The sequence below is a fragment of the Lepidochelys kempii genome, chromosome 13 (genome assembly GCF_965140285.1).
Source record: "Lepidochelys kempii isolate rLepKem1 chromosome 13, rLepKem1.hap1, whole genome shotgun sequence".
Classification (NCBI taxonomy): domain Eukaryota; kingdom Metazoa; phylum Chordata; order Testudines; family Cheloniidae; genus Lepidochelys; species Lepidochelys kempii.
In genome coordinates this window covers 26,649,034-26,663,786 of record NC_136392.1, presented here as the reverse complement: position 1 = coordinate 26,663,786, position 14,753 = coordinate 26,649,034, and the positions used below count along the sequence as shown (strand labels likewise).

The window sequence follows — 14,753 nt, the reverse complement described above, 5'->3', positions numbered from 1 at the left end:
CTAAACATCAGATCCATGGGAATTATACCCAAAGGCACAAGGCCAGATGAAAGATCAACATCAGCAGGCTCTATGAGCCACACAGGGGAACATTTTCAAATGCACCGAAGTCACTTAGGAGCCTAAATTTCATTGAAAGTCAATAAGACTTGGGCTCTTAAGACACAGAGGCACTTTTGAAAGTTTTACCCACAAGGCTTAGGTTTTAATTCGAAATTTCAAGACCGTGGAATTTTTATTTTTATTTTTTTAATTGTGATGTTCTAAAACCCTGGGGAAAAGGAATTGTGAAGTGAGACTGACAAGCCACTAGTGCCTGGGAAAAGGACAGTGACTTGGTTAGGTTTGGCACATTTATTCCATCTAAATGACTGCACTGCTCAAGCAGAGCATGGAGCTGGAGACAGTCAATAGGACTGCTGCTGACCCAGGAAAGAAGCTGTGCTTTGACCATTGCTTAATCCTGAGGCCCAGGGACCAGCCGTGGCAGATTTCAAAGGTAAGTGTCTGTGCTGCTCTGTCAAAGACAGCTTCTTCCATCCCCTCGGATGGCAAGTAGAGCAAGGTCCTGGCAATCAGGAGCAGTGGTGTAAATGCAACACCAGGAGTGGGGATAAAGCTAATGAGCTGCCAGGCCGCCCAGGATGGAGCAATGGGCTTTGCTCACTCTCAGCTGCCCACAGAAGCTGTGAGTGTGGGAGGTTCACGGGGTTAGTGACAGCACAGAGTATTCCAGGCAGAGATCACACTGTGAGGGAGGAACTGGTAGGAGGAGCAGAAGTGGTGAGATAGGCCAGGGACACTTCTCCGGCTCCTGGAAAAAACAGCCTGGAGTGGCTCTAACAGCATCAGCTTCAGCCAGCCTGCCAGGCTCCTGGAAGGAAGGTCGTAGCCTGGGGTCAGACTTGGGGGAAAAGAGGAAGTGGTACTCTTCCCAGTTTCGCCCACATGGAACTCCATAGACGCTCACAATACGGCCACATATGTTCTCAGGGCTCCCCCTCACTGGGGTCCAAATACATCCATGGGCTTTGCTGGGCTCCTCAGGCGAAGCCCTGTTGGGCTTTCAGGGCATGGCTCCCCTGTGAAGGGGCTCAGATATCCCACCGGCATGAGCGGCGGGTGAATGCGCTCTTGGGGGAGGCTAGCCCTTGACCCCACCCTCTCTGCCCAAGGCCCCACCCCTTCTGTTCCCCCACTGGAGCTCGGAGCACACCGCTCTCCCCTGTGGCTGCTGGCCCCCCTGCACGCCCCCAGTGGCCGGAGCACTCCCAGCCCCGGGGCAGGTGGGTGGCACGGCCGGAGCATCCCCGGCCCTAGCATGGTCTTGCATACCATGGCCCCCAGCCTGCCTGCCCCAGCCTCTCAGCCACAGAAAGGAGCAGCAGGCAGAAGGGGGCCTGGTGGAGCATGGGCGGGGCTATGCTAGGCTGTTTGGGGAGGCATGGCCTCCCCCTGCCTATGATACCCAGTGCCCATGCCCACTGGGCTCTGCTAGGATCCTTGAGCTTGGCTGTTTCTTCACTCAGGCTGAAAACAACTGTCCCACCAAGTCCACTCCCTGGCAGTGCCACAGTGAGCATTCACTCTCAGAAGATCATGCAGATCTGCACAAGAGCATCTTCCTTTGCCACTCAGACATGCTCTGATGAAAAGAGGGGCCAGTCACTCATGACCAGCTGAACCAGAGAGGGGATGAGAGAGCAGGGATGTGGCAGGAAAAGGAAGTAAAGAAGAATCCTAGAGAATTCCCAACAGAATTGAGTTAAATGAGGCACCCTTCATGTAGAAGAACCCAGTGTTCATATGCAAGATCTCCCTGAGGTTCTCTTTAAGGGGGAGATGAAGTCAATGATACATAGACCAATTGCCAGCACTGTAGTTTAGACCAGAAGCAATAGGTCTTCTCCTTGCCCCAACATCTGTGGAACACCTGTTACAAAAACAGAGGTCAGCTATTGCCTGGAGTATTCCCTCACTTCAAAAGAAGGAAAGCCAGCAGCTTAATATGCATGTATCTTATGAAGTGGAAAATTCTGCCAACAAATCAAATTTTTCACAGCCCTTGTTTCTGCCTCACATGGAAGTGAAATTGCATAAAATCAAAATGCACTGCAGATTTCCCTCTCACTGCAATCACAAGGGATTCATAAATCAAGACTTGGAGCAGCCCTACCTGAACCTTAGTCTGAGCCATAGCTCGGCAGACACAGCAATGGGCAGTGCAATGCTGCCTTCTAGGGATCCTTTGCAGAGGGACTTTTCTCTTTTTTTTTCCTTTTCTTTTCTTTTTTTCCTTTGGGCGGGGGGTGGGTTCCACTCCCAAAAACACACAAAAGTTTGTGCAAAAAAGTTCAAGACTTTGCCAAACGGCTTCAGGACTTGCACATATGATGGAACAAGAGCTCTAACACCCAAGTGCCTCCAGGGATGCAACCTTGCATTTATGATTTTGGAGACGCTAATGCAAAGACACATCTGTCATAACTTCACTGGAAGATCATGGAAAGAAAACATGCAAATATGGGGAACTCTTGCTTAAACTCAGATTTGGGTAAGAAAGAACGAGCAGGAAAGAAGGAAGTGAGAAAAAAGAATTCATGATGCAGAGATGGGTTTCAATGCTTTCCCCAGTGAGAAAGGGCCAAACTCGGAGGAGTCCAAACAAGTCTAAATCAAGGAAGAACCTAAAACAGTATCCACTAAACACTGATGGGACCAGAAGAAAGTAAATTTATACCACTGTGGGGCTCATTTACGTCAGCAAGTTTCAACAGTTTAACTTCAGGTGTTCTTTCCAACCCATTTAGTTGAACCGGAGCAAAGGGCTGCATGGACACTTGTTTTGGTTTAAACTAGACTTATTTCTAGTAAGTTGAAACAGATCAGGAATCACGATAAGCTAAACCAAAATAAACCACTCTAACCACAATCAGAGCATCTGCACAGCAATTCGCACCAATTTCACTAAACCAGTTTGGAAAACGACACAAGTTAAACTGGTGTATGCAGAGGATGCCTTGGATTCTCCCAGAGTCAAATTCAGAGATGATGAGCAAGTTAGATCCCCTGGCATTAAACCAGACCCAACTAAAGCTGAAGAGGAATGAGTAACTCCCACTCTTTCTATGGACTTCTAGGCTCCCCCTCAGATGTACACCTCATCTGAAAGAGGCCATCTCACTTCATATCTACACCTGCACCAACGCCAGTTATGATGTCCTTACACCTTAATCCTAGCATTTCTGTTCCCGCACTAGCAAGGCGATCAGAATCCTGGCTTCTTTCTGTGCTACCCTTATCCTTTCATGTTCCCAGAGGGCACTTTGATTTAATTGTGGTGTCAGGGAGTTGAAGCATCTGGTGCAGCCTGGAGAGGAAATGGATGGGGAGCCACCTCGTGGCTGAGCTTCTGTAGAAGCACTCTACATCAGTGTTTTTCAAAGTACAGGTCGCAGCCCAGTACTGGGTCACAGAATGTCAGGCACTGGGTCGCCTTGCTGATTCAAATTACTGTATAATGATCGTTGCCACGGAACAGGCCTAAAGGGCCACGCAGCAGGGACCTGGAGAGGAGAGAGGTAGGTAGGGGGTGGGCGGGAACTGGGGAGGGGAGCAAGTTAGGGCTTGCAGGGCTGCTGCGGGCCTCTCCCCTGGCCCCGGGCTTGTTGCTGCCAACAGGGAGAGAGGGACCCTTCCCCCAGAGCTAGCTGCTTCTGGCGGGGAGAGGGTTGGGTGGAGTCCTCTGGCCCCAGCCCTGAGGCAGCCTGCCTGCACCCCTAACTCCTCATCCCTGGCCCCACCCCAGAGCCCACACCCAAACCTGCCCCGCATCCCAACCCTCTGCCCCAGCCCTGAGTACCCTCCTGCACCCTGAACCCCTCATCCCCAGCTCCACCCTAGAGCCCTCACCCGTGCACCCCATGCTCTGCCCTACCTTAACTACACTGCCTTTTTAAGTAGATCAGCAAGGTGAGACAGCAGCTGCTGCCAGCAAGCTCCCTCTGTCCTGAACCCTGTCGTGTCCCCCCAGCTCTATGGAGATGGGGTAAGCGGGGGGCAGGGGCAGGGAGGATGGGGACATCCGGACATTAGCACCCCTCTTCCCGCCACCTACACACACAGCAAGCAGGAGGCTCCCAGGAGCAGCTCCAAGGCAGAGGGCAGGAGCAGCACACAGCAGTGGGGGGAGGGACAGCTGAAGTGCCCAGCAATTGGTAGCCTGCTGGACAGCACAAGGAACTTAGGGGAGCTGATGGGGGGGCTGCTGGCCCTCCCTGGTTCCAAGCCCCCCCAGCTCGCTCCAACGGGCTGCTCTTTCCGCAAACAGTGGACAAAGCAGGCGCCTGCCAAACAATGTTATAAGGAAGCATTGCGCAACTTGAAACGAGCATGTGCCCTAATAGATCAGCGATGTAACAATGAACCAACGTTAACCGGGACGACTTTAAGTGAGGAGTTACTGTACCAATGCATGACCTGTACAGGCAGTGCCTTGCTCTTTCTTGTGGTGACCTCAGAACCGCAGCCTAAGCCTCTGTTTTCACGATGGGGGGAAAAAAATAAAAGGAACGTTTCACGCAGCTCCCACTGAATGTCCTACAGCAGTAAAGCGGTTAAGTGCAGGGTTCTGTTACAGAAAGCGAATTCAAGGCACCTCACACTGATTCAATGTACGCCTTCCAGGAAAGCTCTCCTACTGTTTAGTCCAATGCTCCCTGGAAGCACAACGGCCACAGACCAACCCCATTAGAGTTTCCACAGAGACCAATCTTTGATTAGTGAGCACTGACGCGCTACAAGGAGCGGAGCTGGTGCAGCGGGTTACTGCAGAAGTCTCACCTCTGAGGCCCATGACAAAGGGCAACGAGTTGAATGGTCTCAGTTTAGCCCCCAAGGAACTCTTCTCCACAACCCAATGACATCCGAGCATTTGGCACAATGGGCAGGTTTCTAAGAGGCAGAGGATGGAATGGCAGGGGTGCTTCAGCTCAGGATGTGGTGCATTAGCAGAACTGTCTGAGGGGCTCTCTGGATGGAGCTAGCACTGGGTGTTGCAGGTAAAGAGGAGGTGTGTTTGCATAACTGCAGAGAAGCAGCTGACATTCTTCTTCCCTGGTGCAGTGCTGCCAGTCTGTCACTTCGATGAGCGCTAAATTCACTTGTGAGATAAGCCTCGTTCGGTGGTTGTGTGTCATTAGCTACCCCCCACATTAACGCCACCCATGCTAATCTATCGTTTCTATGGTATAAACACAATGACCTGCTCTGTCAGTTTCACTCTTCACTACATGATCCCGATCACTACTGATTTCACCAGTCCTTTCTACTGCTGACATTAATAGAGTAAGAGCGTGTCCCCTGTATGTTACATCCTGCAGAAAACTGATCTCAGCTCCTTTCTCTGAAGGAAAGCTGCAGGTGGTCACGGCTTCATCCAGTGACCCCAAACAGAGGCAGCAAAGACAATGTATTAAGGTGAAAAAAGCCCGCAACTGCTAGATTGGGGGGGGGGGGGTAGAAAAACCTGAACAGCGACCTATGCGATGGGGGGTACTGCCCACACTGGTTCGAAGAGGGCAGAATTGGGCCAGGTGGGCCAAGTCAGCTGATTAAGCAGCAAACAAGGGCAATATAAGCTGTGTGGAGGGAGTTTATTGGGAGGTAGCTCACCTGTGAAGGAAGAGGAGGGGCCTGTATAAAGCCCAGGAGCTCAGAACAGAAAGGGGCTGGAAAAGTCTGCAGTCACTCCCTGGGAGAAGAGAGGAGTGTCTAGAGGCTGTAGAGACAGCCACTCCCAAGAAGGAGGGAGTTGAGAGGCTGGCAACCCTGGGCAGGGAGTGCTAGATGGTAAGGAAAGGTCTCAGGGAAAAGCAGTAAGGTCTAGAAGGGAACAGACCTCAGCTGCCAACTAGAGGGTCCCTGAGCCGGAACCTGTAGTAGAGGGTGGGCCCAGGCTCCCCTGCCAGTCACTGAGGACATGGCACCATGGGGCAGTGTGTGGGAAGACTGCCTAGGACAGAGGAAGTGGCAATGAGGCAGTGAACGGGAACACTGCTCAAGATTGCTGAAGAATGACTGATAACCCAGAAGGGGAAAACACATAGTGACCTGGCCAGAGGGCCAAGTCACAAAGAAGCAGCAGCAGCTCATGGAGCGAGAGAGGGGCTGGAGCCAGAGTGAGAAGGACTCAGAGATGGTGTGCAACCATGAGAAGGGGCGTCAACCTCACAAAGCTAATCCCCAGAACAGCTAGAAGGGGGCACCATCCTACCAGTGAGTTGAGCAACCTGTCACAAGCTAGATGTCAGCACCACCAAAAGCTCCTATGACAGGTACCCAGGTCATTTCCCACTCCCAGTGTAGGGGCACAGGGAAGGGGGGACAATACAGAGCTGAGCTGAAAACAGAAGTTTGTGTCAATAAGAGGCTAAGTCCTGAATAACCTTTAACAATGTAACAGGCTCGATCAGAGCCTATTGGCACATATCTGTCCTGCCCAACTTGGAGGGAAAGATTCCCACTAAAATGGAAACAGTCTTATTGTCTGGGTGGGGCAGAGTCAAATGTGAACGTCTTTCTCCTTTACAACATCTAATCATAACACAGAGCAGAGTTACCTTTCAGGAGCTGTGGGTGTTTGGTATGAACCAGGTTGGTGAGGTCCCCACCGTCATCTAAAATCATGTTCAATGGCTGCCCATCCTTGAAATAGAGGGTCTGCTCAATGCACCACAAGTACTCCTCGTCCGTCTCCCCTTTCCAGGCAAACACTACACCACAATAAACAGAAGGCATAATTAGTTGGGTCGCTTTCACAAGCATGTGTGTCCATACAAGAGTATAAATCAGAGCTCCATCAGTAGCACTCAGTACCAGAACCAAATGGTACGGGCTGCCCTAGTAGTCAGGAGTAATCCAGCCTGGAGGCAGTGATAAGAAATTACTCTGCCTTTGCAGCTGAAAATTGAAGGATCTCTTAGAGCGAGCAGGATAGAACTAGCTTTGCCTCAGGTTCCAGGCCACAAAATTATGCAACCTTGGTCAGAGCTTGCCAGACACTACTTCCCTCAAAAGCAAATAAGATGACAGAAAAACAAACCTGTACAGACACACTACCATTCCCCACTTTCTCCCAATTTCAGAGCCACTAACAGCTCTCTCTCCTCCCCAGGCATTTGTGCATTTGGCCTCATGCCTTACGAGGCACCCCAGGCATTCAGCTACTGCAGAGGCGCATTCAGTAATGTTTACGTCTCCTGCCACAGGACACATAATACATTGCAAACTCATGCACTCTTCTTTGTTCAGTACAGGCAAGCAGTCCATCTTGCTACTGCTCCTTCCGCAGATGCACTCAGCGAAGCCACAAGTGAGTTGCCATGTATCTATACACCTTGGGGTCTAGTAGGTTCAATACGCAAAGCAAAAGCTAGAAAACCAAAAGAAGGACTTGAACCCAAAAAGAAAGGAAATTCAAGGCAGAGACTGAGCAGCAAGGCCAACACCCCATCTTTAACGTGCTCTCTGGCAATAGGATTCAACTTCCTGAGCTGGAACCGGAGGAGGAGGGGCCATTCCAACCTTGGAGACTCTGACCACAGCATGAGTGACATCATATGCCAGAAAACCAGACCTTGCCTCCCGATTGGTGCACCACCTGTCCGAGTTCCTTGGCATACAAGGACAGGACAAATTAATGAGAAGGACTAGACAGTTTTAAATTACCACAAACAAAAAAAAAATCCTATCTGGGGAGCCTGACCCCTAATGGCCCATGGGAGTTTAATGGTAACAAGCATTACAGCAGGAATGAAAGAGAATCCCTTCACAAAGGGAGGTAGAAAATGAATTTGGCCATTAATACAGCCTGGTCTCATGCCATGGAATTACTGGCATGCACAGCCATGAGTTTGTACAATTTTTGGCTAACAACGAACTCCAGATTTCTGTAACTTCCCTGTCACACACGAGAATGCCAGCATTATGAAAAACACAGACGTTTGAGATGGACAGTCAAACTGCTTTCGTTTAGTTCATTTCTCAGGTCCAGTCTCTACTACAGACCTGTATTGGCATAACTATGTCACTCGGGGGTGTGAAAAATCCACATTCCTGAGCAGCGACGTTATACCAACCTAACCCGCCGTGTAGACAGCGCTGTGTCAGCGGGAGAGCGTCTCAGGGAGGTGGATTAACTACACCAATGGAAGAGCTCTCTACTGTCAGCTTAGAGAGTCTTCATTAAAAGCAGTTCAGTGGCGGTGCAGCTGTGCCGACGCAATGTTTTAAGCGTAGATGCCCTCATTCTCAGTTTGGGGATTTAAATCTGGCCCTTAAACATCATTTCCCCTGGGGACAAAGCAACCATAAAGGCAGATGATCAAACGTCCTCTGCACGTTTTCAGCAAGCCTTTGCGGCAAGGTGCCAACATATTCAGAGGATCCAAAAGACTTTACAAAGGTGAATATCACCCCTGCTTTAGAGGTAGGGAACAGGCACAGGGCACTTACATGACTTGTCTTACATGCTAGAGCAAGTCATTGGTGGAGCTGGGACGAGAGCCCAGTAACCCTGCTTCTCACTGCTCTGCTCTAGCCACTAGAAAATGCTGCTCTGTTTGATCAACAGCATTGGCTGCATTGCCCTTTTCATCACCATCACAGTCTGTGTGAAGAGCTGCTGATAAATCACATTTCTGAAAAACACTGAACTGAAACTATTCTGCTTATATGGCATTTTCTCTTCTCAAATTTTACTACTAGAGGCAGGTGCCTGAGCATAGGAGCCATGTTCCTCAAGAGCTCACGACCTGTTGCTTCTCCTCCTTAGCAAAGCCTTAATCAGATGTCTGTGAGCCACAGTCACTTCAGCAAGAACCTACTGTGATCTCAATGGATTAGGTTCACAGGCAGGAAATAAGCATCAGGAGTGGATGAATGTTTAATGAGCAGCTTTCTTGTGCCATTGTCTCTGGTAGTACAAGAGAAGGAGAAGAAACGGAGGCAGCCACTCCCAACAGATCACTCAGTTTCCCACTGGACATCTGCACTAGGGTGGAGGACAATCCAAGAGGCCAGGGGTGGGCAATAATTTTTGCAGGGGAGCCACTCCACGAATTTTGGTAAGTCGTTATGGGCTGCACATTTCTAATATATTAATGGAGGGGGTGTGGGGTCTGGGAGAGAGTTTGGGTGCAGGAGGGGGTTCTGACCTGGAGCAGGGGTGCAAGGGAGGGTGAGAGGTCTGGGAGGGCGTTTGCACCAGCCCAGAGCTCCCTCCAGCACCCAGCGTTGGGGTGCGGGCTTTCGGACGGAGTTTGGTGCAGGAGGGGGCTCTGGGCTGGGGTAGGGGTGTGGGAGGTCCAGGTTTTGGCCGGGAGGTACTTACCACAGGCAGTTCCTGGCCAGCAGCGCAGCAGGGCTCAGGCAGGCTGCTTGCATGCCATGGCCCCACGCTGCTCCAGAAGCGGCTGTGGCCAGCTGGTGCTGGCACATTTCTGTGTGCCCCTTGGGGAAGGGGGGCAGCAGATCTCTGTGCGCTGCCCGCACCCACAAGCACTGCCCCTGCTGCTCCCATTGGCTGGTTTCTGGCCAATGGGAGCTGGGAGGACAGTGCTGGGGGCGGGGGCAGAGCGCAGACACATCCCAGCAGCAGCCAGCTGCTTCCAGGAGCGGCATCAGGCCACAGCAGGCAGGCAGCCTGCGAGTGCCACGGGACTTTTAGCAGCCCATAGATTGTGAGGGGGCAGCCAAAGAGCCTGGCAGGCGGGACAGAAATGTTAGATGGGCCGGATCCAGCCCGCGTTTTGCCCACCCCGGCAACAGGCCCTACAAATCTGCAAATATCTGCGGACCATATTTACAGACCGTCAATTGGAAAAGGATACACATTTTGCATCCCTGCAGGGCTCTAAGTATCACTCTACATGGTTCTTCACCAGCCATTATTTGGTTCTTACCCTTAGAGGGGACTGGGACCCTCAAGTGTCACTCAGTTCTGAGTTGAAAGGAACCCGGATACTTTGAGGGAAATATGGCTGAAACGGTCAACTTTGGGGGTTGATACCCCAAAGAAATTGCCCAGTTTCACATGACTTCCAAATTAAACCATAACGTGGCCACAGGCCCTGCCTGAAACAGAGCCTCAGACTTGCTCTCACCTGGGTCAGGTTTCAAATTTGTAACAAAACTCACCTGAAGTGGGTTGCATTGAGCGATTTGCCAACAGGGCTTTAAACATAGAACTGCATGATCCCCGAAACCTACATTTCAATGCAAAGTGCCAACTGTGCTAGCTGGAAAATGCAACACTGGGAAACCCCTAACTACTCAGAGCAAATGGCAGCCACACCAAAAGGGACAGAAATATACAACAGAAAACCCCAATCTTCACATCAGTCAGCAGCAAGACCAGGCAAAAATGTAGAAAGTACAAAAAGCAACCAGGAAACTGGGACTGGCCTTCCTTGCCTCCTCTTTTTGTTATGCAAATGATCCCTCACAAGGTTAGTGAGGTTCTGATGGAGCTTTAGTGCAGTGGATTCAAGCATTTGGAGTTACTGCATGCAAAATGCCTGGGATCGTCAACTGCTGCTCTTCCACTAAAGAAGAAAAGTTACTTAAAGCAGGGACTACTCCCAAGCCTGATAAGCCTTGGTCACACTAAGGTATCTTCAGAGCACGTGTTTACATTAAGAAAAGGAGTACTTGTGGCACCTTAGAGACTAACCAATTTATTTGAGCATGAGCTTTCGTGAGCTTGAAGTGAGCTGTAGCTCACGAAAGCTCATGCTCAAATAAATTGGTTAGTCTCTAAGGTGCCACAAGTCCTCCTTTTCTTTTTGCAAAATACAGACTAACACGGCTGTTACTCTGAAACCCGTGTTTACATTGATACCATGGCTTTCAGCTTCTATCACCTTCCAACCTACAGCAGCAGCAAAAGAGCAGAGTTTAGCTGCTAAAGAGTTTCAGGGATGGTAGTCTACACAGCAGGCATAGCTTTGGCCTCAACACATCTCAAATGCTTCCATTGTAGCCAACCAGAAAGGCCACTTCATTGAATATTTTGGGGCCAGCATGTTCTCTTTAGCCAGTTAGCCCTGAGTCTGCTGAAAAGCCCCAGGCACCCCACTCCATAAACACCATATGCAGCTGTCATTTTTATCATCTCTGCCAGTTTAATCACCTTAGGGTTTGTCTACACTGCAGATGGGAATGAGCCTCCAGCCCGGACAGACAGGCTCACCCGAGCTCCGCTTCAGCTAGCACTAGCGGTATGGATGTTGCAGCTCTGGGTGGGCTTCAGAGCCCAACCTGCTGTCTGAGCCACAACGTCCGTGGCTACTATTTTTAGTGCACCAGTTTCAGCTGAGCTACCGGAGGTTGTCTACCCAAGCTGGCTCTCAGCTGTGGTACAGACAACCTCAGTGAACAGAATTAAGAAAGCGGCTAACCTAGCTCCCTTAGCTTGTATTGCAGCACCAGTCATTCTCAAGGTAGCTGGATTGCTGTTGGACACAACCCAGCTTGGATTAAACTCCCTGTGGTGTAACAGACACTACTTCAGAAGGTAATTTCTATCCTGGAGTTTATTCTCAGAGCTTGAGTTGCACATACTTTGATTAGCTAAAACAGGCAGCCTAAACCACTTAGGGCATGGCTACGCTTGCAGATGTAGAGTGCTTTGAGTTAAACCAACGAAGTGGGCTGTAGCTCCCGAAAGCTTATGCTCAAATAAATTTGTTAGTCTCTAAGGTGCCACAAGTCCTCCTTTTCTTTTTGAGTTAAACCAACCTTCGTAGAGCACAGTAGGGAAAGTGCTGCAGTCTGTCCACACTGACAGCTTCAAGCACACTGGCATGGCCACATTTGCGGCCCTTGCAGCAGCATTGGGAGCGGTGCATTATGGGCAGCTATCCCAGCATGCAAGTGGCTGCAACGTGCTTTTCAAATCCGGGGGGGGGGGGAGGGAGGGGGGAGTGTGACAGGGAGTGTGTTGTGTATATGTCGTGGGAGAGAGAGGGTGTTTTTGGGGGGCTGAGAGCATGTCAGCGTGCTGTCTTGTAAGTTCAGACAGCAGCAGACCCTCCCCCCTGCCCCCTCACCTCTCTCTCTCTCACACACACACACAGCATTCCACACTAATGGCTTGCTTTGTCTCGGACAGATAAGCTGCCAGCTGTCAGAAATGGAGCTTTCAAGGGGCATTTCCGCATTCCTGCAGCCGATTCCAAACAATGAGAAGAGTGGCCACTTGACTTAAGGGGATTACGGGGTGTTTCCGGAGGCTGATCAGAGCACAGTAAAGCAACACCTCGTTCGCACTGGCGCTGTGGTGCTCCAGCAAGGGCACAGGAAACGTTATTCCACTCGCCGAGGTGCAGTACCAGCAGCCCTGTAGCTGCAGAGTCAGAGCGCTCTACGTGCCTTGCCAGTGTGGATGGGCAGTGAGCTAGTGTGCCCAGGGCTCCTTTATTGCACTGAAGCTTGCAAGTGTAGCCAAGCCCTTAGTCAGAGTCAAATGAGACCACAGAGGACTTACCAGGAACGCCGGCTTTAGCAACGGCAGCAGCAGCATGGTCCTGAGTGGAGAAAATGTTGCAGCTTGACCATTGTACCTGGAACATAACCCAAGAGTAGTTTTACTTGTTGAGCAAACTCCCTAAACAACAGGCAAAATAAAAGTGGTCTTTGTTCTAGTTTTAGCAGCTAAATGAAGAGGAGCTGGGAGCAGGGAGGAGAGTAAGTCAGCCCAAATTCCTGCCTCATTCACAACGTCTGCAGAGGTTACTGGAGAGACTAGGCACTGAACTAGGACCACTAGAAAAATCACTCAGGGTAGGAGAGCCAGGCTGTTTTAACATAGGTTCCTTTTCTCAGTGATCAAAACCCACAGTGCATCACATGATCAAACCTCCCAACATGTGAGAGATTCCGCTGTACACACATTCCACTGCAGATACTAAGTTTAGATAGGGCCCTACCAAATTCACAGAGGTGAAAAATGCGTCACGGACAGTGAAATCTGGCCTCCCCCGTGAAATCTGAACTTTTGTTTACTTTTACCCTATACTATGCTCTAGGGTAAAAGTATACAGAAGTACACTGTTTCTCAAACTGGGGGTCCTGACCCAAAAGGGACTGCAAGGCTATTATGAGGGGGGTCATGGTATTGCCACCCTTACTTCTGCACTGCCTTCAGAGCTGGGCGGCTGGGGAGTGGCAGCTGCTGGCTAGACGCCCAGCTCTCTGAAGGCTGTGCCACCATCAACAGCAATGCAGAAGTAAGGGTGGCCTGGTATGGTGTATTGCTACCCTTACTTCTGTGTTGCGGCTGGTGCTGGCACTGCCTTCAGAGAGCTGGGCGTCCGGACAGCTGCTCTCCAGCCACCCAGCTCTGAAGGCAGCGCAGAAGGAAAGGTGACAATACCGTGACACCCTCTTTGGGCGGGACTCCCAGTTTGAGAAATGCTGATGTAAGGGCTTTACATGTTTATATTTTGCTGTTTTTAAATACATATTCACGCTTTGTTACAACACCGTGAAATTTAAGATTTAAATACCTGAAACCATGAAATTCAACATTTTTAAAAAATTCTATAACCATGAAATTTCCAAAAATGGACCGTGAGTTTGGTAGGGACCTAGTTATAGATGTTCACAGAATGCAGAATATGGCAGGGTATTAAAAGTTTAGGTAAAGTATGAAGTGGATACATCTGGAATAGATTTTCAAGGAGCGCCTGTTGTGTTGAGCACAAAACAAGGCACATGCAGAAACTTGGAAAAGCCAGAAATACAGCTGAAATGCCACGTGCAGTTGAAGAGTTTAAGATTTTGCTCACCCAGCTCTTCTCTGCTTTTCCTGCTGGCCTAATTGCTTTCCACAAACAAATCTCATTATAACTAGGTTCAGGCACCTAGAAGAGTACCATAACGTAGCTGGGCTGCACTGAACAGAGTGTTTGTGTGCTTATGTTCATGCACCAACCTATTCTAGAATCTCCTATGCATAATGGAGACACACAAGTCATTGCTGAACAGACTGTTTGCTTTTATTCTTACTGCCCTCTCTAAGGAGCACAGTGGTGAGTTTCTGCATGCTTACTCAAACTAATTAGCTCACTAAGGGAGGCAATCCTTCAATTCTTATACAGGTAGTCCCATTAAAGTCACTGGAATGACCCACGCAAGTATAGGCTGCAGTATCAACCCTTAAGTGTCTCCGTATTTGTGCCTACACAGCAGCTATCTGCCCTTGAAAACAAGCACTCAGATGCACATGTATAGGTGGTATGTATGCACCACTTTTATGTGCATAATTGGAAGCATCTTGGAAAATCTGACTCGTTTTCTTTCATCAAAGAGTCAGTTCACTCAGCCTCCTCCTCAATGCTTTTCTCTGAACTCATTCCAATTTGTCACCACGTTCCTGATAATGAGGGACCCACAACCCAAGAATGATATTCCAGGTGTCTCCAACGGGTATGTTAACACTTGGAGGAAAACTCTTACAAACAGTCTACAGGTCACTTTCCAATTATGCACCCTTTGCGACCTGAAAAAAAAAAAAAAAAAAAATCACAACACACTTCTCTGTTGGAGGTTCTTGTATGGTCCCTGTTACCATGGCATCAGCTGCTCAGAATCAAGAATGTATCTTCAGCACCGCATTGATGGAAGGGGAAGTGCTCTTATCTCCATTGTACAGATGGGAAACGGAGGCATACAGAAACCAAGTGACCTGC

At 49.7% G+C, this 14,753-nt stretch overlaps 1 protein-coding gene across 1 annotated transcript in view; it reads right to left on the bottom strand.

Annotated features, from left to right (window-relative positions):
• The window catches only part of AHCY (adenosylhomocysteinase), a 58,615-nt gene that overhangs the window by 35,735 nt on the left and 8,127 nt on the right, over positions 1 to 14,753 (bottom strand). The window contains exons 3-4 of the mRNA XM_073309886.2: positions 12,548 to 12,623; positions 6,621 to 6,773 (exon numbers count right to left, since the gene is read on the bottom strand). Coding sequence (XP_073165987.1) covers positions 6,621 to 6,773; positions 12,548 to 12,623 — 229 coding nt within the window. The remainder of the gene's footprint in view (positions 1 to 6,620; positions 6,774 to 12,547; positions 12,624 to 14,753) is intronic.